This window comes from Aotus nancymaae, unplaced genomic scaffold, assembly GCF_030222135.1.
Source record: "Aotus nancymaae isolate 86718 unplaced genomic scaffold, 86718_ANA_hifiasm-v0.15.2.pri h1tg000040l, whole genome shotgun sequence".
Lineage (NCBI taxonomy): Eukaryota > Metazoa > Chordata > Mammalia > Primates > Aotidae > Aotus > Aotus nancymaae.
The window spans coordinates 123274894-123297712 of record NW_026988454.1 but is presented as its reverse complement, the minus strand read 5'-3'; the positions used below and the strand labels follow the sequence as shown (position 1 = coordinate 123297712).

At 37.6% G+C, this 22819-nt stretch overlaps 1 protein-coding gene and 1 pseudogene across 1 annotated transcript in view; both read left to right on the top strand.

The window, feature by feature from the left end:
- The window catches only part of DNAH8 (dynein axonemal heavy chain 8), a 338863-nt gene that overhangs the window by 36570 nt on the left and 279474 nt on the right, over nucleotides 1-22819 (top strand). Inside the window, exons 7-10 of the mRNA XM_064360442.1 lie at nucleotides 840-1016; nucleotides 6153-6266; nucleotides 13262-13369; nucleotides 16121-16222. Coding sequence (XP_064216512.1) covers nucleotides 840-1016; nucleotides 6153-6266; nucleotides 13262-13369; nucleotides 16121-16222 — 501 coding nt within the window. The remainder of the gene's footprint in view (nucleotides 1-839; nucleotides 1017-6152; nucleotides 6267-13261; nucleotides 13370-16120; nucleotides 16223-22819) is intronic.
- LOC105725306 (dnaJ homolog subfamily C member 2-like) lies at nucleotides 16428-18955 on the top strand (annotated as a pseudogene).

Sequence of the window (22819 nt, the reverse complement as noted above, 5' to 3'; positions counted from 1 at the left end):
CCCACCTCAGCCTCCTGAGTAGCTGGGACTACAGGCATGTGCCACCACATCCAACTAATTTAAAAAAATTCTGTAGAGAAGAGGTCTTGCTTTGTTGCCCAGGCTGGTCTTGAACTCCTGGGCTCAACTGATCCTCCACCTCAGCCTTCCAAAGTGCTGGGATTACAGGTGCGAGCCACTGTGCCTGGCCTTAGATATGCCTGAATTTTAAAAATGTAGCAAACTATGTCATCTGTGATTATGCCATTTTTGCTTTTTTTAAATTTCCAATTCTTATACCTTCTATTTCTTTAGTTATCTTGTTCTGAGACTTCTACTACCAGGTGGAATAGAAGTGGGTGGTGATTGTGGCAAACTTTTCATGTCTTTGGTTTGAAAGTGATATTTTCTAAAATATCACCTTTGGCCAGGTATGGTGACTCATGCTTGTAATCCCAACACTTTGGGAAGCTGAGGCAGGAGGATTGCTTGAGCCCAGGAGGTTGAGGCTGCAGTGCACTGTGATTGTGCCACTGAACTCCAGCGTAGGCAACAGAGGAAGACTCGGTCTCAAAAAAACCCCAAGATCCAAAAAACAAAAAAACACCCCACCTGCAAAAAACCCCAAAATAAATCAGATTAACTGTCACCTTTAAGTATTATGCTTGCTGGAGAATCTTGGTAGAGAGTATTTATCCATTTGAAGAAGTTCTCCTCTGGTCTTCATTTATTAAGAATTTTTAAATATTATTTGGTGTTGAACATTATTTATACTTTTAGCACCCTTTGAATCCAGGCAATCCGATTTTAACAAAGAAGAATGTAACATTTCTATATTTTGTATATATTTTTTATTTCAGATACTTATTGAGAGTGAGCAGATGAGAAAAGAAGCTGATGATTCAGGTCCACTCACTGAACTGGAACACTGGAAACGCATGTCGGCCAAGTTCAACTATATCATTGAACAGATTAAAGGGCCAAGTTGTAAGGCTGTCATAAATGTGCTAAATGTTGCACACTCCAAAATTCTAAAGGTAAAAGGCCTTTTATTTAAAGTTTGGTATACTTCAGAACAAGCAAGTAGAAAATTATCCTTCTTGAACTACTTCTTAGTGTAATATACTAGAATCATGTTTAGAAGTGTCAACCTTTGAGTAAGGCTTTTACATATATCACAGTTATTTCCAGAAGAAGAAATGAAGATTTATTTCTCAGTATTTCACAGACCAATTTTGACCATACTGCTATGGGGTGATTTGTAGGGAAGTGATCATTTTTTATTTTTAAATTGTTTTTGAAATTATAAATCAATGAAGAAATCAATATAGGGTCATTGAGGTAAACAACTGCATATAGAGTCAAAAGCAAAATACATCTCATCCCTACAATTCTATCTCCTTTCCTAGAGGTCATCTTTATTTACAATATGGCTTTATTCTAGACCCTCCCCTCCCCTCCCCTTCTCTTCTTCCCTCCCCTTCTTCTCTCCCCTTCCCTTCCCTTCTTCCCTTCCCTTCCCTCCCCTCCACTCCCTTTCCTTCCCCTCCCCTCCCCTCCCCTCCCGTCCCCTCCCCTCCCATCCTGAGCATCTCTGCACATTTTCACTATATGTGAAAAGAATGCAAGGTCCATACTGCTCTTTACCCGAATATCTCTCAGAGTTGTGTTTTCAGTGAGTAACCTTGAGGGGTCAGTTAATGTGACCCCCAGACAAAGAGCAGACTTACCACTTACTGTGTCACCCAGACAAAGAGCAGACTTAACACTTACTGTAGAAAGGATAAATTCCCCTAAACTCAGTGTTCTTCACCTGTAACACAACCTATTGCAGGTGCAAGCATCAGTTTGTGGATATTTAGGGTCATGGGGGAACAAATGCAACATAATGCTCATGCCATTTGCTGTGATACAATAAAATCCTTGTCTCTCACTCAAAATCTCATGTTTTCTCCCATCATCCGTAAAACAGCAAAAGGATGATGCATTAACTTCTAAGCAGGGTAAAATCCCAGACCCTGTAAGGACCTTGACAATTACAGTGCAAACTTTTTCCTAGTCTGTGGCTTACATTTTTTAAAACTTGAAAACTTGAAATCATTTTAGACTTACAGAAGAGTCAACCAGTATAGTACAGAGAGTTCCTGCCTGCTCTTCATCTAGCTTCTCTTAATGTTAACCTGTTAAAACTGTATTGTACAATGATCAAAATGAAGGGGTAACATTGGTACAATACTATCAATGATGCTACACACAATTTATATTTCCCCAGGTTTTTAAAATTTTGTTAATAGAGACAGGGTTTCACCATGTTGGCCAGGCTGGTTTCGAACTCCTGACCTCAAGTTGTCCGCCAGCCTTGGGCTCCCAAAGTGCTGGAATTACAGGCCTGAGCCACCACGCCCAGCCTCCACTTATATATTCTGATCTGTTCTGGGATCCAATCCAGGATCCTATGTTACATTTGATTGTCATGTGTCTTTAGTCTCCTCCAGTATAACAGTTCCTTAGTCTATACTTCTATTTCAAGACCTTGATACTTTTGCATAGTAATGGTCAGTTATTTAGAAGAATGTTTTCAATTTGGGTTTGTCTGATGGTTTCTCTTGAATACACTGAGGTTATGTACCTTTGGTCAGAACGCCAGACTTGATGTGCTCTTCCCAGTGTGACTTATCGGGGGTACATTATATTGATGAACCTTGTTACTGTTGACCTAAAATGGATAATTTAGTTAGGTTGGGATTTGTTAGGTCTCTGTGCTGTACACATATTGCATCTTGTGGAAGACAACTTTAAACTACATGAGTAGCTTTCATAGGTGAATCTTGACTGTGGCAGTTATTACTGTGGTTATGCTAATGGTGTTTTCTAGTTTCCTTGATTTTCTGGATCCATGTTTATGAATCAGAATTCTTATGTAAGAAAAAGTTGTCTCTTCTCTCATTTTAGTTATGTATTTGATCATTTATTTACATTAATATAGCCTGATAGGTATTTATTTCATGGTTTGGGTTATAGCTGAATACTTTCATGATTTAATTTGTTGCTCAAATTGTTTCCTCTTTGGCCATCAGGAAATCTTTCAGGTTGGCTCCTATTTCCTTCTGATCCCCCTACTCTGTTTGGAGCACTTATTTACTCTCTACCACTAGATAAATGCTCAAGGCTCATTTTGCATTTGTCCTGCCCTAGTCCTGGGATCAACACTTCTCCGAGGAGCCTAGGTTTATTTTTTTGGAGAGTAGTATTTAGAAACTAAATCTGGATACTAGATGTGCTTATTTGTTGCTTGTATTTTAATTTTTTAAAAAGGAATCATTTATAATTAATTTTTTATATTTAAATGAATTACATTTTTTCAGTCTTTTATTGCTTTTGTCCTTAATGTATTGTTTAAAAAGACCCTCTTAAGAAGAATAAGTCAAGGTTAACCTAAATTTAAAATAGAATTACCCTTTTCTTCTATTTCTAGGATTTTATTTCTTTGTACTTCATTCCTCAGTTAACTTGGAATTTGTGTAAATCATGTCAGATTTAATAATAATGATAATAATAGCAGCTAACATTTATTGTGTGCTTACTATGTGCCAAGGATTATGTTTAGTATCTTATCTATAACATTTCATTTAATCCTCACATCAGCTGGATCAAATGGATCTTATTATTCTCTTCCCCATTTTGTATAGAGAACAGTGGGAGATTAAGTTTCTTGTTCAAGATTACAGAGTTAGTAAGAGGGGAAGCAGGATATAAGGTCATGCTCTTACCTCTTTTTCCCAAATGGCTGGCTAATTTTCCCAGCACTGTTTGTCATTTTCTTTTAATCATAATTAATTTTTGTACATCTATTCTTTGTTCTTCTTTTCCTGATTTGTCTTAACAATTCATGTATTTTCATCCTTTGGTATATATTTTCAAATAAGCTTATGCCATTTTTTTTTTTCCAAAATACCAAATTTTGATACTTAGCTTTATATATTTTTGAAATGTATATAAATGGAGTCGTATCATATATTCTGCAACCAACTTTTACTCAACATTATTTGTGAGAATTCATCATATTAATGTATGCATTATTATTCATTTGCTTCCTTTGTTTTTATTTTTGTATCATATTCTGTGGCATGGATGCACCACAATTTTTTAATCTATCATCCCAGAATGGACATTTGGATTGTTTCTAGTTTGGGGTTATTGCAAGCAATGATTCAGTGAATATTCTTGTTCATGTCTCTTGGTGTACATGTGTGAGAATTTCTCTAAGGCATTTTTCTAGGAGAGAATTTATGAATTTGTGGATCAAAGGTGATATACAATTTAAACTCTTGGAGAAAGATCTTTAATGATCTGCCATAGTGACCTTCAGACTTTTTTTCATGTTAAAAATACTAACCTGTAGTCTTTAGAAAGGATGCAAAGCAAATGTGGTAGCAAATCTATGAACGACATTGAGGACGGAGGGAAAAAAATATATAGGATGATAACATAAAGATCCAAGAAGGTCTTCAGTGGTAAGAGTGCGGTGCCATACTGATAGCCCCACCTCTTTGTTGGATGGGTTTGTAGACAAACTGTTTGGCTCCCATTATTTTTTAAAATGGTTTTGTCCAGAGCATGTTATTTCTGTTTTTGCTGGTAGACCTCTCCATTCTATGTTCTCTTAATCTCTGACCAATTCTCAAGCAGGCACTTGATTTTATCATCCCTCATATGTAAGAGTGGTCAGTTAATAATAAGATAACATTTATTAAGAATAGTTTAAAAATCCTGAAAGAATTCGAAGGAGAGAAATTGATCAAGTAAAGTTTGGATGAAGACTTAACAGTTTTAGTTGAATCATTTGGTAGAATATTACTGATACGAGTCAACTTGATCCTAGGCTGCTTTATGAGAGGTATAATTTTCAGAAAAAAAGGAAGGTGATGTTTTGGCTCTTCTCAGCATTGGCCAGATCACTCTGAAGGTTTCCTTTCATTTCTGAGGTACATGTGTTTAGAGTGATGTTGTGTGTATCCAGAGTAGAAAGGCCAAGAAGTTGAAGCTATTAAGACCATGTCCTTCGAACCAACCCAAATATCCATCAATGATAGACTGGATAAAGAAAATGTGGTACATATACACCATAGAATACTATGCAGCTGTAAAAAGGAATGAGATCATGTCCTTTGCAGGGACATGGATGAAGCTGGAAGCCATAATTCTCAGCAAACTAACACAGGAACAGAAAGCCAAACTGCATGTTCTCACTCACAAGTGGGAGTTGAACAATGAGAACACATGGACACAGGGAGAGGAACAGCACATGCTGGAGCCTCTTGGGGGGTGGTGTGAGGGAGGGAGAGCATTAGGACAAATAGCTAATACATGCAGGGCTTAAAACTTAGATGATGGGTTGATAGGGGCAACAAACCACCATGGCACGTGTATACCTGCATAACAAACCTACGCATTCTGCGCTTGTATTCCGAAATTTAGAGTTAAAAAAAAAGACGTCTTATTAAATGACTAAAGGCACACAGAGTGTTCATCTTTGAATAAAAGCCTTAGTAATTTCTGAATTGAGGAAGAAGGAAAAAAAAAGACTTAGTGATGATATGGTAAATGTCTTCAAATATTTGAAGGGATGCTGTGTGTTTGCTAAGGTTCCATTAGGCAAAACTATACCAAGTGAGCAGAGATTATAGGAAGATAGATTTTTCTTCTCAATATAAGGAAGATCTTTCTCATAATCAGTTATCTAAGCAGGCAATATTTGATGATCACTTACAAGAAAGTGTTGAGTTCAGATTGACTTCACTTTGCTAGTAGGGTTTTTTTTTTTTTTTAATAATGTTCTGTCTTAATAACTTGACCCATTCTTGAAGACCCAGAGTAATATAATGTCACAAATAATTAACCTGGAAAAGTCATTCCTGATAGAAGCAAGTGTAGTTCAAGCCTACAGACAGGATTTTAATTACAAACAGAATGAGTCTTCAGTTTTAGTAAATCATTTAAGGTGCTTGCAATAACTTTGTCTTAAATATTATAAGAAAAATATATATTAATTACACTTAAATATCTATGATTTTAGTATATGTATGATTAGGGAAGACTGAATTTCTTGAGTAAACTTTAGCACACTGATATAGCTGGATGTTTCATAGAATTCTTATACATTTTTTTCTTAGAATTGGCGTGATTTGGATGCAAGAATCACTGATACAGCAAATGAATCAAAAGATAATGTCAGATATTTATATACTTTGGAAAAAGTGTGTCAGCCTCTCTATAACCATGACCTAGTAAGTATGCTTTAAAGTACAGTTTTAAACTGAGTGCATTGGCTTGCACCTGTAATTCTAGCTACTCAGAAGACTGAGGTGGAAGGATTGCTTGAGCCCAGGAGCGCAAGGCTGCAGTGAGTTGTGCCACTGCATTCCAGCCTGGGTGACAGAGCAAGATGCCATCTCTAAAAAAAAAAAGTACAATTCAAGAAATTGACTCATATAATTAATGCATTAAAAATCTTTAATATGTGTATATTGGGGAAAACATCCTGCCAAAAGTTACTTAAAATATATATTTTCCTATTACATATTTATGAAGAATGATAAATTATATTTAATATTTTAACCCATATTTAAACATGTAGCATATCATTAGTATGCCTTCATTTGTGAATTAAGCAAGATAAATATTAATATATGATTTATCCTTTGCTGCCTAACAAATTACCCCAGAACTGAGTGGCTTAAAAACGGTTAGCATTCACATGGTTAGGAAGAATCAATATCATGAAAATGACCATACTGTCCAAAGTAATTTATAGATTCAACGCTATCCCCATCAAGCTACCAGTGACCTTCTTCACAGAACTGGAAAAAAACACCTTAAACTTCATATGGAACCAAAAGAGAGCCCACATAGCCAAGGCAATCCTAAGCAAAAAGAACAAAGCTGGAGGCATCATGCTCCCCGACTGCAAACTATACTACAAGGCTATAGTAATCAAAACAGCATGGTACCGGTACCAAAACAGACATATAGACCAATGGAACAGAACAGAGGCCTTGGAAGTAATGCCACACATCTACAACCATCTGATCTTTGACAAACCTGACAAAAATAAGCAATGGGGAAAGGATTCCCTGTTTAATAAATGGTGCCAAGAAACTGGCTAGCCATGTGCAGAAAGCTGAAACTGAACCCCTTCCTTAAATCTTATACAAAAAATAGCTCCTGATGGATTAAAGATTTAAACATAAGACTTAACACCAGAAAAACCCTAGAAGAAAACCTAGGCAATACCATTCAGGACATAGGCATAGGCAAGGACTTCATGACTAAAACACCAAAAGCATTGGCAACAAAAGCCAAAATAGACAGATGGGATCTAATTAAACTTAAGAGTTTCTGCACAGCAAAAGAAACAATCATTAGAGTGAACTGGCAACCAACAGGATGGGAAAAAATTTTTGCAAGCTATCCATATGACAAAGGGCTAATATCCAGAATCTACAAAGAACTAAAACAGATTTACAAGAGAAAAACAACTCCATCAAAAAGTGAGCAAAGGATATGAACAGGCACTTTTCAAAAGAAGACATTTATGCGGTCAACAAACATATGAAAAAAATGCTCATCATCACTGGTCATTAGAAAAATGCAAATCAAAACCACATTGAGATACCATCTCATGCCAGTTAGAATGGTAATCATCAAAAAATCGAGACAACAGATGCTGGAGAGGATGTGGAGAAATTGGAATGCTTTTACTGTTGGTGAGAGCATAAATTAGTGCAACCATTGTGAAAGACAGTATGGTGATTCCTCAAGGACCTAGAAATAGAAATTCCATTTGACCCAGTAATCCCATCACTGGGTATATACCCAAAAGATTATAAATTGTTCTATTATAAAGACACATGCACATGTATGTTAATTGCGGCACTGTTTACAATAGCAAAGACCTGGAACCAACCCAAATGCCCATCAAGGATAGACTGGATAAAGAAAATGTGGCACACATACACCATGGATTACTATGTAGCCATAAAAAAGGATGAGCTCATGTCCTTTGCAGGGACATGGATGAATCTGGAAACCATCATTCTCAGCAAACTGACAAAAGAACAGAAAACCAAACACCTCATGTTCTCACTCATAAGTGGGTGTTGAACAATGAGAACACATGGACACAGGGAGGGGAACATCACACACTGGGGTCTGTTGTGGGGTGGAGGGCTAGGGGAGGGATAGGTCGGTACAGAGATAGGGGAGGGATAACATTAGGAGAAATACCTGATGGTGGTGGACGCAGCAAACCAACATGGCATAGTAAACCTATGTAACAATCCTGCAAGATCTGCACATGTACCCCAGAACTTAAAGTATATATAAAAAAACAAACAATGAGCATTCATTATGTCAGAGTTTCTGTGGCTCAGGAATCTGGGCAAGGCATAGCTAAGTGCTTCTGCTTCAAGGTCTCTCATAAGGTTGCCCACAGGCTAAGTGGGGCTGTGGTCTCTTCTGAAGTGGAGGAGGCTGACTGGGGAGAGTCCTTTTCTTAGCTCCCTCATGTGGTTATTGGCAGGCCCCAGTCTCTAGCCACGTGGGCCTCTCCCCCTGGCAACTTGCTTCCCTTGGGGTGAGTGATCCAAGAGTGAGCAAGAGAGTGAGAGAACACCCAAGTTGGAAGTGATCTTTTTGTAACCTAATTTCTGAAGTGACAGCCCATTATTTCTATTGTATTCTACTGGCTAGAAGCAAGTGGGTCTGGTTCACTCTGGGCAGGTAGGGGAGTATACAAGGGTGTGATTACCATGTGGGTGAGCATCACTGGGGCCATCTTCTGGGCTGCCTATTCCCAGTCTACAGATTAGGAAGCCAAAACTCATCATAGTGTAGTGACTTTGCCACCATCACTCAGCTAATCAGGGATGCGAACAGAACCCATCTTCTAATTTCTAGCCTACTCATTATATTTCCATAGAGATCCTTTAAAGAACATGTTAGCACTACCATTTGCTTTTATTTTTTTAAAGTTTATATTAACATCAAATTAATAATCTGGTATTTCATATTTCATATAAAATATGAAAATTAAAAGGACTATCCTTTATTTAATAGAAGGAGAAATCGAGGAAGCTAGTACTTGTTGAGAGCTTAGGGCAGTATTTCCCCATTTTGCCTGAGTGTTACTTCTTTTGTAAATCACTTATAGGCAGGAGGGCTGCCCAGACAACTGCATTTTTAAAGATGTTTCCAGGCTTGAGCATCCTTGACCTTTTGTTATAGGCATTGTAGTACATGCTTTACATATGTTTTCATTCTGTATGTACATTGATCCTCATTTCAAAGATTAGGAAACTGAGTTTGAGCATTTCTACAATGATCCATGGTGGGACCAAATCTGAATCTAGCTATCTCTAGCATTATGGGTTGTATTATTTTTCCACTTTACCACGTTGCTTCTTCAAGGTATTCTCTAAGTTAAAATGCTTCTCCCCCGTACCCCTAAGTTAAAATGCTTCTCCCCCCCACCCCTGGTACGGACTCTCTCTCTGTCGCCCAGGCTGGAGTGTGGTGGCGCGATATCCACTCACTGCAACCTTCGCCTCCTGGGTTCAAGCAATTCTCCTGACTCAACCTCCTGAGTAGCTGTGATTACAGGTGCGCGCTACCACACCTGGCAAATTTTTGTATTTTTAGTAGAGACGAGGTTTTACCATGTTGACCAGGCTGGTCTCACACTGCTGACCTCAAGTGATCCGCCCACCTCAGCCTCCCAAAGTGCTGGGAATATAGGCATGAACCACCATGCTCGGCCCAGTGCTTTCAAATTAATTTAGTTTGTGTCTGGTATCTTTGTTCGGTATTCCTCATTCTAATTTTTGAAGAGGTAGTCAAATCTTCCATACAGGTGGCAGCACTGGCCACGTGGTTTTGTTGACCAATCTTCTTGGGTCAGTGCAGGTTTCTTTCTAGAGGCAGGGAGAGGGAAAGAGGTTAAGGCTATATCACTTAGATTTGAAGAAGAAGGAGGTGTAGAGGCAGTTCATAAACATCCCAAAGGAGCATTAGTAGTCAAGAAGTTTAATATGGAAGGGGAGGGAAAATCTTGGCTGAGAGTATTGGGCAAGCGCATTTCTTACTGCCATGAGTAATCCATCATCCATCAGGGAGTACCATGAGAGGGGACAGGAAGTCTTTAGAAGCAGAGTCTTTTAATCGATTCCACCAAGACATGTTAGATTTTATTTAAAACTTATTTGTGCTATTTGCAAAGAGTTATGACTTCTAAAATAATTCCAGCTTTATTTTAGATTCGGGGGTACATGTACAGGTTTGTTACATGGGTATATGACATGATGCTGAGGTTTGGGGTATGGATCCTGTCACCCAGGTGGTGAGTCCAGTACACAATAGGAAGTTTTTCAGCTCACACCTCTTTCCCTTCCTCCCCACCAAGAATTATGACTTTCTTCAACTTCATTCTTCTCACTTGTACCCCTACTACTAGTAGCTGGATTTCTGTCGGGAACCTTTGTAAAATTTGTTTAATATAAGAACATTTATATCATTTCTTAGGTATTTCTATGCAATGACCCCAAGTAAAGAAAATCAAAGTGTATGGTGTTGGAGAAATAGGGCCATTGCTTGGCTTACTTGGTAGCTCAATGGCTTAATTCCTTTACAATATGAGCAATTAAAATTTCTATCCAAGAAAAGTTAAAATTATTACATGTCACAAGCATTTTGGGTTGCTCACAGATTTTAAGATGCAAATATGAAATACATATAATACCTAAAGCCTACTCCCAGGCTACCAAAAGTAGCTCTTGATGTGAAAAATAATAGATGAAGTGAATACAGCACAATGTTCACATTTGTCAAATCTAGTGATGGGAGTAGTTGGTCATTAAACTATTCGCTGTACTTTTCTATATATTTAAAGCTTTTTATCATAAAAAGTAAACTGGAAAGAAAGATGGAATACTTTATTGCTATCAAGACTCCAAATTTTAAGGAATACTGATTTCAACTTCTTGATTCAAAAGACTTGTTTTAATTCATATAATTTAAAAATCATTTAGTTCTGATGTTTTTTACATCCTAGTAATTTTAAAAAACTTTGTTCAATTATTCTAACCATGGATGTGCCTTATTATTGTTATTTTGTTGTTGTTGAGCTTTTTATATTCTCTTATGTAGGAAGGTTTCAAGCATTACCTTTTGAAACGACAGAAGTGCTAATAGTATCGAGTCATATAATTGCTTCCCACTCATACACCCACTATATCTGTACTTTCAAAAATTCCTTTTTTCCCCCTCATTTCTTTATTCTGGTTAAAAGTAACCAGCAATTGTTGTTTAGTTTATAACTGTCATTTGGGTAGGAAAAGTGCAGGGGATTTGTGCTTCCATTTCTGACTCTTAAGTTTACGTAAGTTTCATTTTTTTAAAATCACCCTGGTATTGTGCTTTAGGCATAGCTTACTATTATATATAGATGGACAAGAACAGTGCACTCAAGGAGCTACTATTATAAATAATGATGTTTAAAGTTCAGATGAAGGACATTTTTCTGAAGGACCCATTTGATGCCATCCCTGAACCCTCTTTATTGAAGTTTAGTGGTACTTTGTAGACATGACTTAGCAAGGGTGAAAGGGGCTCCTTCTAGGCATATTTTTATTAGGATCTTTTTGATCTACAGATACCATATATAATATAAATTCTGACATACAACGTTAACTATAAAGTAATAATGTTAATTTCCATAAGCCACATAAAATTGATTTAATTATTCCATAGTTACACCCCACACCTAGGACATACCATACACTAATCAGTAGTTGTTTTTCTTGGCTGTATTTCTTCCATCACCATTAAAAAGATGTTTTATATATTTTATCTTGTCCCATCAATTAAAAGGAAAGTTCCTTGAAGACAAGGATGCCATTGGCTTTATCTGTTCTTCCATAGTGATTTGCATTATGGTTACAAGCAGGGTCTCAGCATCTCTGCTACATAACAGCTGTTGAGTCTTAGGCAAGGGACTTAACTTCTCTATCTCTCTGTTTTCTCATTGGCAAAATGGGAATAATGATAATACTTTATTTTATAGATCCTAAGACATTTTTTCACATTTTAATATCTCTGTACTCAGGACATACTTTAGTCAGTCGGGTTTAATGAATGATTGTGGACGCGACTTGACATTGCCTTAAATTATTAGTTCTCTCCTTGAGGGTGTTTTTGTTGGCTTGTTGGTTTTGCTTTTGATTTTGGTATCATTCATGAATTCAGACTGCAGTTGAGTACCTGTGCACACATTCTCAAAGAAGTTTGGTTTTCTTCGTTCTCCTACTAGCATGTAAATTTTATTTCTCTCTTTTTCTCCAAGGTTGGTTTATTTCATGTTTACCTTGACAGGGGGGGCCCACTGGTGGCCTAGTATTATGTAGGAGTTACATTCCTCACCTTGGGTGTCTTTTTTCCTCCTCAATAGCACAGGAAACAATGGTGCAATCTTACAATCAGTGATGTTTTATATCTGTTGTAATCAAACCTACCTTAAACGGTTGTTGTCAGCATATGTTAGGATAATATGCTAACGCGTTTAGCCTAAAGCCTGGAATACAGTAAGCGTTCAGTTTACGTTAGCGGTTGTTTTATGTCCTTGTTGTAATTGTTCTGCTTTGCTCTACCTTGTCCTACTTGTTTTACTTGTTTGTGTTTATCTCCTCCGCTCTGCTGTGAGCTACTCGGGAATAGGTCTGGATTTCTCCCAATATCTTCAGAACCTACTGGCACTTAGTAGGATTGCTAAAAGGTGAAGTGAATTGCATAAAAGAAAATGAATGCTAGTCTGATTTCTATTTTAGCTGGTCTTCTGACCATAAGTAAGTCAATTTACCCCTCAAGGTATCAGTTTCTTTATCTTTAAAAAAGAGCAGGATAAACTATTAACCTTAAAATCGGTCTCACCTCTAAAATTTAATTTTTAGATAACTTTTAATTCAGATTTACAGAAAAGTTGCAATGATAGTGCAGAATTCTTTTCACCCAGTTTCTCCTGTTAACATCTTGTATTATCTTTGTTTGTCAAAACTAATGTCCTATTTTCTGTTCCAGGGTCTAGTCTAGAATACTGCATTTAGTAAAATTTGACTTTAAGATAAAAATGCTCTACTATTTTGTGTACATTTAGAGTCGTGAGTATTAAAGACTATTGGTTATTAAACCTATAAGCATATGATGGAATTCACTTAATTTGTTTCAATGTTAGGTTTCCATGGCACATGGGATACAAAATTTGATTAATGCCATCAGAATGATTCACGGTGTGTCGAAGTATTATAATACCTCAGAGAGAATGACCTCATTGTTTATTAAGGTAAGTTTCTATGAGAGGAAATTGCATGTCATCCTGTGAAAAAGTTAAGACTTTCCTTCTGAGCTCTAGGAAGGGAATTGGGAAGCCTGAGTACCTCTTAGAGTTTTAATACTTCCAGTGGGCAAGAAGAGAAGGGTGTTGACTGGACTCAGTTGTATTTAATTGAAGGGAGTGACTGGCACTTTTCTATTTATCGTATGTAAGGCCCAATACTTAAAGAAAATGTGCCTGGTGGTTTTCTAATTTATTCATTTCAAATAGTTTGATTCTACCCAAGAGATAGGAGTGTGTCTACTATTAACAGTGCTTCTGTAGCTATTCCCATCAGCACTATAGTTGGTGTAAGCTCTTCCTGTGTAGCACCACATGGCTAATTATTTAAAATAATTTGAAGATTTACTCAAGCAACATATGAGGCCAAGCATGGTGGCTCAGGCTGTAATCCCAGCACTTTGGGAGGCCAAGGTGGGAGGATCGCTGGAGCTCACGAGTTTGAGACTAGCTTGGGCAACATAGTGAGACCCTGGCTCTACAAAAAAATTTTTAAAAGTTAGCTGGGCATGGTGGTATGTGCCTGTAGTCCCAGCTATTCCAAAGTCTGAGGCAGGAGGATCCCTTGAGCCTGGGAGTTCGAGAATGTGGTGAGCTGTGATCACACCATGGCCTCTCAGCCTGGTAAGAGAGTAAGACCCTGTCTAAAAACACACACACACACACACACACACACAACACCCACATGAACAGAATTTATTTGTAAATTATTCAAGCATAACTAAATATCTAAAGTCACAGTCACATTTTAACTTTTTAAATAAAGCAAAGTATAGGTTTGATCACTGTGTCCTAAATAAGACAAGACTCTCAGAATCCTTCCTCTTTACCTGACTCTCTCATTCTTGCCATATATGTCCCATATTGAGATCAGTTTTAGTTCTGATGAAGATTCTTTGCTTGGCTTCTGAATCTTCTGGTAGGCCCATCTGTTCACTTTCTAGTAAAATCTAGTTTGAGCAAAGAACCTTGCTAAGCCAGTTGAGCAAGAATCCCCCATTCTCAATATCTGATGACTCTAGATATCTGATCAGGTTTTCAACCCCATCAATCCCCTAGATGTTGTCTGATCACTTTGGCCTATCTTCAGCAGGAATCCTGTAGGTCAGTTTAGCCAAAACCTCCCTTACCTCTCTGATGTTTCCTCTTAATAATTTTCCACGCACTGATCCCCGTCCTGCCCCTTGGCTATACATTCCTACTTGCCCATGCTGTGTTCAGAGTTGAGCCCCATCTCTCTTTCCTGCTGCAAGATCCCATTGCAGTGGTCCTGACACCTACCACAATGGTCCTGAATAAAGTCCCTTGCTGTGCAAGTATCACCGAATAATTTTTTCTTTAACAGTTCCATATTACTGTTAACATTTTTTCAACATTGTGAATCAACAATTATTCAGACTAAAATCCAAATATTGCTAGTTAATTTATCACCACTGTTTTGTAATTCCCACATCTTTCTCTTTCTTAGATTCATTATTTCTTTTGGTGAAAAAAATTCTTTCAGGGAGGGTTTCAGGCTGGTGAACTTCCTGAATTTCTACATGTCTGAAAATCATTTTCATTTTGTCTGATCACTCAAATGCTAGTGTGAGTTGGATTTTAAATTCAACATCATTTTCTCCTGAGATGTTGGAGATATTGCTCAATCATTCAATATTGTTGATGAGAAGCTTGGTGCCAATCTGATTCTTGTTTCCTTTTTAGGTAACTGGTTTTATTCTCCCAGGAAGTTTTTAGGATTTTTTTTTATGTTTGAATTTCTAAAATCTCAACCTTTTTTTTTTTTTTTTTTTAACATTTATCTTGTTCTACACTTGCTTAGTTGTCCCAATCCAAAGAATTTCCTTTCTCTTTATTCGTGGGAAACATTCCTCTTTTGCCTTGGATTATTCTTAGCTCACTGATATGGTTTGGGTATTTGTCCCCTTCCAAATCTCATGTTGAAATGTGATACTCAGTGTTGGAGGTGGGGGCTGGCAGGAAGTGTCTGGGTCATGGGGGTGGATCCCTCATGAATGATTTGGTGCCCTCCTTGTGGTAATGAGTTCATGTGACAGCTGATTGTTTAAAAGATCCTGGCATCTCTCTTTTGCTTGCTTTCATAGGAGTTCCCACTTTGCCTTCAACCATGACTGTAAGCTTCCTGGGGCTGTCCGTGTACAGCCTACAGAGCTGTGAGCCAAATAAACTCTTTTCTTTATAAATTACCCATTCTCAGGTATTCCTTGATAGCAATGTAAATGGACTAACTCACCTACCCATTCAATTTATCCTCTTCCCTTGAATCTAACTTCCATTTCTTTTAATTTTTTTCTTCCATCTTTGCCCTTTTCTGGCTCACTCATTTGCTCTTCATTTTTGTACCAGTTGATGGTCAGTTCATCAAAAGAATTTCTTTTAAAATTTCGACAATGAAAATTCCAATTTCCAAGTTCTCTAGTTATTTTTTAATTTTATTTTTATTATTTTTTATTTTTAAAGACAGAGTCTCATTCTGTTTCCCAGGCTGGCCTTGAACTCCTGGTCTCAAGTGATCCTCCCACCTTGGCCTTCCAAAGTGCTGGGATTACAGGCATGAGCCACACTGCACTTGGCCTTAAGTTTATTCTTTATCATATGTTTATGCTTGTGGTTGAAATTTTTACATAAATGTTATTTCTCTTTTTACATATAATTATTTTGTACCTATATTTATTTTAGGTAACTAATCAGATGGTGACAGCATGTAAAGCATATATCACTGATGGAGGATTAAATCATGTATGGGATCAGGAAACACCAGTTGTGCTAAAGAAAATTCAGGTTTGTAGAAGTACTTTTATTTTCATAAACTAAATCTTTTCCCATCCTGCCCAATTTTACTTTGTTTATTCACAAAATACGTTAACTGAAAAACTTCCTACTGAGTAGTGTTGAGACTAGAAAAAGAATGCAATTCTTATGATCTATTTCTCTTTATATTTAGTGCTTCTTTTAAGGTATAATTTAATTCTGATGAAGATTCTACATGGCTGCCTGTGTTAGATTCCTATATGCCATTTCATATGCTCTGGCCCTTACATCTCATTCAAGCCCCTGTTATAATTAAATTTTGTTTTGCCTTTTTCTGCATTGGTTGGGATTACCATGTATCCTTAAATAGACACGGTGGTAGTTGGCATCCTAATTTTGATCCTGGTTTAGAAGACAATGTTTCTAACATTTCCCCCATTTAGTTGGATGCTTTTGTAAGTTTTAAATATATCTTTGATCAGATTAGTTTAGTACCAAGAGATATTTTTTTAAGTTATGAATGGGTTTTGAAAAATTTTCTTCTGCATATATTTATTGAGATGCTTATAGAATTTTGCTCCTCAGTCTGTTAATGTGATAGATGACATTTTTAGACTTTCTAAAAGTGTCTTAACGTTTCTGGGGTAAACTCAACTTGGTCATGGTGTAATTATCTTTTTAAAAACCCTCAAGTTCGGTTTGCTACAATTTTGTTTAGGATTTTGGAAACTGTATTGGTAGGGAGAGATCATGTAATTTTTCTTATACTGACCTTGTCTATGTTTATGGCCTCAATGTCTCAGAATGAATGGAGGGTGGGGGAACGTATTCCTCCTTTTTCTATTTTGTGAAAAAGTCTGTATAAAATTAAAGTGACCTGTTTTTTGAAAGTTTGAAAGAAATGGCCACAGCAGGAAGGCTCCATCTGGAAGTGGTTATTGGTCATCCCTGTGCGCAGGCTCCTTGGTCTTGAGCCAAGGTATGTGGCTTGAACTGGGAGGTCACATTTGAAAATTGACCCAGTGCCCTCTATCCAGGGTGGGAACCACTATTCCTGCAGGCCTGGTGCTGACCGCTATCCTGGACAGGGCACTGCTATCACCCTTGCTCTGACCTCTGAAATGGAGGATAAGCAGAGGAAGAATTGCAGTTAGTGTTTCTCATGCTGAAAACAGTTGATCCCAAGGACTGGAAGAACCAGGATCATTATGCAGTTCTTGGACTTAGCCATGTAAGATACAAGCTACACAGAGACAGATTGAAGCAGCTCATAAAGCAGTGGTTTGAAAACATCATGGAAAACAGCCAGTGAACCAATATAAGAAAGGGATAACAACTACTTCACTTGCATCATGAAAATTACAAAATGTATGACCCAGTGAAAAGAGGAGCATTTAACAGTGTAGATCATACATTTGGTAACTCAGTTCCTTCTCAAAGTGAAGCAAGGGATAATTTCTTTGAAGTGTTTTTCCCACTATTCAAAAATAATTATGGATGGTCCAAAAAAAAAGTTTCTAAACCTGGTGATATGAATTTATCATTTTCTTCCTTCTGGTATAATTTTTGTGCTTGGACAGTTTTTTTTTATTTAAATATGGAAGAAAAAAGAAAAACAGAATATTGTGACAAGAGAGGGATTGAAAAGGAGAACAGAGCAACAAGAGCACAAAGAAAGAAAGAAGAAATGAATTGAAAAGAACATTAGTGGATAATAATGCACATAGCTGTGATACAAGGATAAAAAATTCAAAGAAGAAAAAGCCAAGGCCAGGCGCATGCCTGTGATTCCGGCACTTTGGGAGGCTAAGGCGAGTGGATCGCTTGAGCCCAGGAGTTTGAGACCAGCATGGGCAACATGATGAAACCCTGTCTCTACAAAAAATTAGCCAGGTGTGTTGGTGTGCGCCTGTAGTCCCAGCGACTTGGGAGGCTGAGCTGGGAGAATTGTTTGAGCCTGGGAGGCTGAGATTGCAGTGAGGTGAGCCGTGATCACGCCACTGCACTCCAGTTTGGGTGACAGAGCAAGACTCTGTCTCAACATAAAAAAAAGAGAAAGCCAAGAAAGGAGCAAGATGGAAGAAGCAAGAGGCTAAAGAAAAACAAAGACAAGCTGAATTGGAAGCTGCCTAAATAGCTAAGGAGAAAGAAGAGGAAGTTAAATAACAAGCATTGCTAGCAAAGAAGGGGAAAAGATATCCAGAAAAGAGTCATTAAAAGGAGAAGACAAACCTTCAAAATTCAAGGAAGATCTGAAATCACTTTTTCTGACACTAAGTGGAGCAGCTTAAAAAGGCGGAAGAAATGGAAAAACTTTGTGATAGGTCTGAACTAGCAAGTTTACAGCACTTGAGTGAAATACCTCATCTACAAAACTCGGAATGGCTGCTCTGGTAAAAAGGGAAGAAATAAATGAGCCAATTAGAACAGAGAAAGAGGAAGAAGTGGGGGAGGCTTGGGTGTAACAAGCATCTAAGAATGCAGAGGAATCAACTGTCAAAGGTGAAAATGGCAGTAAAAATTGGTCAGAAGAGGATTGGTCTACAGTTACTAATTAAAGCCATAAGCCCCTTTTCTGCTTGAATAAATTCAATATGGGAAGTTATTACCAATTATATGGGTGTACATTCTTTTTTTGGAGTCAAGAGAACTTATCGGCAAAGAAAATTGAGCCTCCAAAAACTTGACCCTCATAAAAAAAGAATGACAAAAAGCTTGTGGATAATTTTTAAAAGAACATGGAGTAGTCCCTCAAGTACATGAAGTAGGTCTCCTTCAAATGCACCTGAAACATGAGGAAAAATAGAGGGAGCGGTGCTTGGCAGGACAAAAGAGGACCTCAAGAAACGATATAAGGAAGTTGATGAGATGGTAAAGGCAATGAAATGCCCGGGAGTAACTGCTGAATGCAAATGGAGCTGAGAAATGACTTACTGACTGTCTTTGTTGAGTGTACACTTAAAAAATAAAACTGACAATTGGAGATGCTGGAATGCCTCCTGGCCATTTGTATGTTTTCTTTTGAGAAATGTCTTTTCAGTTCCTTTGGCCATTTAAAAATATATTTTTTTTGAGATGGAGTCTGGCTCTGTCGTCTAGGCTGGAGTGCAGGGGTGCAATCTTGGCTCACTGCAACCTCCACCTCTCAGGTTCAAGCAATTCTCCTGTCTCAGCCTCCTGAGTAGCTGGGATTACAGACGTCTGCCATCACACTCAGCTAATTTTTGTATTTTTAGTAGAGACACGGTTTCACCATATTGGCCAGGCTGGTCTTGAACTCCTGACCTCAAGAGATCCTCTCACCTCGGCCTCCCAAGTTCTGGTATTACAGACGTGAGCCACTGTGCTCGGCCTTATTTGCCCATTTTAAAATCAGGTTATTTATTTTTTTCCTATTGAGTTGTTGGAGTTCCTCACATATTTTGAGAATAAACCTCTTACTGGATATATGGTTTGCAAATATTGTCTTCCAATCTATAGGTTGTCTCTTCACTCTGTTTTCTGTGTAGAAGCTTTTTAGTTTGATACAATCTCATTTGTTATTTTTGCTTTTGTTGCCTGTACTTTTGGGGTTACATTCACAAAAATTATTGCCAAGTAGCTTTGCCCTGACATTTTCTTCTAGTAATTTTACAGTTTCAGGTCTTATCTTTACATCTTTAATCCACTTTAAGTTGACTTTTGCATGACATGTGAAATGAGGGTCCAATTTTATTCTTTTGCATGTGGATATCTGGTTTTCCCAAGACCATTATTGAAGAGACTGCCCTTTCCTCATTGTGTGTTCTTGGCACTTTTGTCAAAGATAAATCGACCATAATGCATGGATTTATTTCTGGGTTCTCTATTCTGTTTCATTGGTCTATGTATCTGTTTTTAATGTCAGTACCATACTGTTTTGATTACTATAGCTTTGTAGTGTATCAAAATATACTACAGTATAAAATCAAGCAGTGTGATACCTCTAGCTTTGCAAATTTAAAACCACAATGAAGTATCAGCTCACACCTGTTAGAATGCCTACTACAAAAAAAAGACAAATGATATCGTGTTGGGAGTGAGGATGTGCATGCTCTTGGTAGGAATGTAAATTCGTGTAGCTGTTATGAAACATGGTATAGAGGCTCCCCTAAAATTAAAAATAGAACTACCATTTGATCCAGCAATCTAATTTCTGGATAAATATTTAAAGGAAATGATGTAACTATCTCAAAGAGATATCTGCATTCTCACATTCATTGCAACATTATTCACAATAGCCAGGATATGGAAACAACCTAAGTGCCTGTTGACACATGAATGGATAAAGAAAATGTGGTATACAGGGTATGTATGTGTATATGTATGTGTTTGTATGTGTGTGTATGGATACATATATAATGGAATATTATTCAGTCTTTACAAAGAAGGAAATATTGTCATTTTTGACAATGTGGCTGTCCTTTATTTCATTATGCTAAGTGAAATAAGCCAGAAACAGAAAGACAAATACTGCATTTTAAAACTTACATGTGGAATCTAAAAAAGTCAAATTCTTAGAAGCAGAGAGTAGAATGGTGGTTACCAGGGCTGGAGAGGGATGGCACAATGATGAGATGTTGGTGGAAGAGTACAAATTTTCAGTTAGGCAGGATAAATAAATTCTGGAGATCTAACGTACTGTATGGTGACTATGGTTCACAATACTATTTTGTTTTTGTTTTTTGAGACAAGGTATGGCTCTATTTCCCAGGCTGGAGTGCAGTGATGCCATCTCAGCTTAATGCAAACTCCACTTCCTCGGCTCCAGCCATCCTCCCACCTCCGCCTCCCTAGTAGCTGGGACTACAGGCATACACCATGTATTGTATACTTGACATTTGCTAAGACAGTAGATCTTAAGTGTTCTCACACCCTCCACCCCACAAAGTAACTATGTGAGCTGAGGATATGCTAATTAGCTTCATTTTGGTAAATATTCACAATGTAAAAATCTTTCAAGACATCATATTGTGTACCTTAAATATATGCAATTTTTTGGGTCAATTATATCTCAATAAAGCTGGAAAAAAATAAACTGGAAATACTGTACAAAAAGCAAGTCTGATAGAACTCATCTGTTATTCATCTAGGGTTGACGTGTTCTTTGTGAGATTTTTAATTGCCTGCTTCTCTTTTATTTTATAATTAAACATTTTAAATTAAGATAAAAATAGCATAAAATTTACCATTTAAACCATACAGTTCAGTGGCATTAAATACATTCACATTGTTTTGCAACCATCACCGCTGTCCATTTCAGAACTTTTTCATCATTCTAAACTGAAATTCTGTAGCCATTAAATAATTCCCCAAACTCAGGCTGGGCACGATGGCTCACGCCTGTAATCCCAACACTTTGGGAGGCTGAGGTGGGCGGGATCACCTGAGGTTAAGAGTTTGAGACCAGCCTGGGCAACATGGTGAAATCCTGTCTCTACTAAAAATACAAATATTAGCTGGGTATGGTGGAGGGCGCCTGTAGTCCCAGCTACTCAGGAGGCTGAGGCAGGAGAATCACTCGAACCTGGGAGGCAGAGGTTGCAGTGAGCTGAGATTACATCATTGCACTCCAGCCTGGGTGAAAAAGAGCAAAACTCTGTCTTGGAAAAAAAAATTCCCCAAACTCTCTACCCCAGCCCCTAGTAACTTGTATTAATTGTCTTTATGAATTTGCCTATTCTAAGTACCTCATATAAGTGGAATTAAACAATATTTGTTCTTTTTTGTCTGGTTTGTTTCACTTAGCGTAATATTTTCATCTATGTTGTAGCATGTATCAGAATTTCATTCCCTTTCATGGCTGAGTGATATTCCATTGTTTGTATAGCCCATATATTTTTATCCATTCCTCTACTGATGCACATTTGGTTTGTTACTACCTTTTGGCTATTGTGAATAATGTGGCTATGAACACTGGTGGGTAAGTATCTGTTGGAGTCCCTGCTTTCAATTCTGCTGGGTGTATACCTAGAAGGGAAATTGTTGGGTCGTATGGTAGTTCTGCGTTCAACTTTTTGAGTTCTTGCCAAACAGTTTACCACAGTGGCTGTACCATTTTACATTTCTTCATTTCCTTGCCAACACTTTTTATTTTCTATTATTTTGATAAAAGCCATCCTAATGTGTATGGAGTACAGCGATGTCTCATTGTTGTTTTGATTTTCATTTCTCTAGTGGCTAGTGATGGCTGAGCATTTTTTTATATGCTTATTGGCCCTTCGTATACCTCTGGAGAAATATTTACTCAGGTCCATTTTGAATTTTTTTTTATTATTAAGTTGTAGGATTTCTTTATATATTCTGGATATTAATTCCTTATCATATATATGCTTTGCAGATATACTATTGTTTATTTATTTTGCTTGTTGGTTTTGAGACCAAGTCTCACTCTGTCACCCAGGCTCTAGTGCAGTAGCATGATCAAGCTCACTGCATGCTTGAAGTCCTGGGCTCAAGAGATCTTCCCACCTCTGCCTCCTACGTAGCTGGGACCACAGGTGCATGCCACCACACCCAGGTAATTTTTGTATTTTTGTAGAGACAACGTTTTGCTATGTTGCTCAGTTGGTCTCGAACTTCTGAGCTTAAGCAATCATCCTGCCTTGA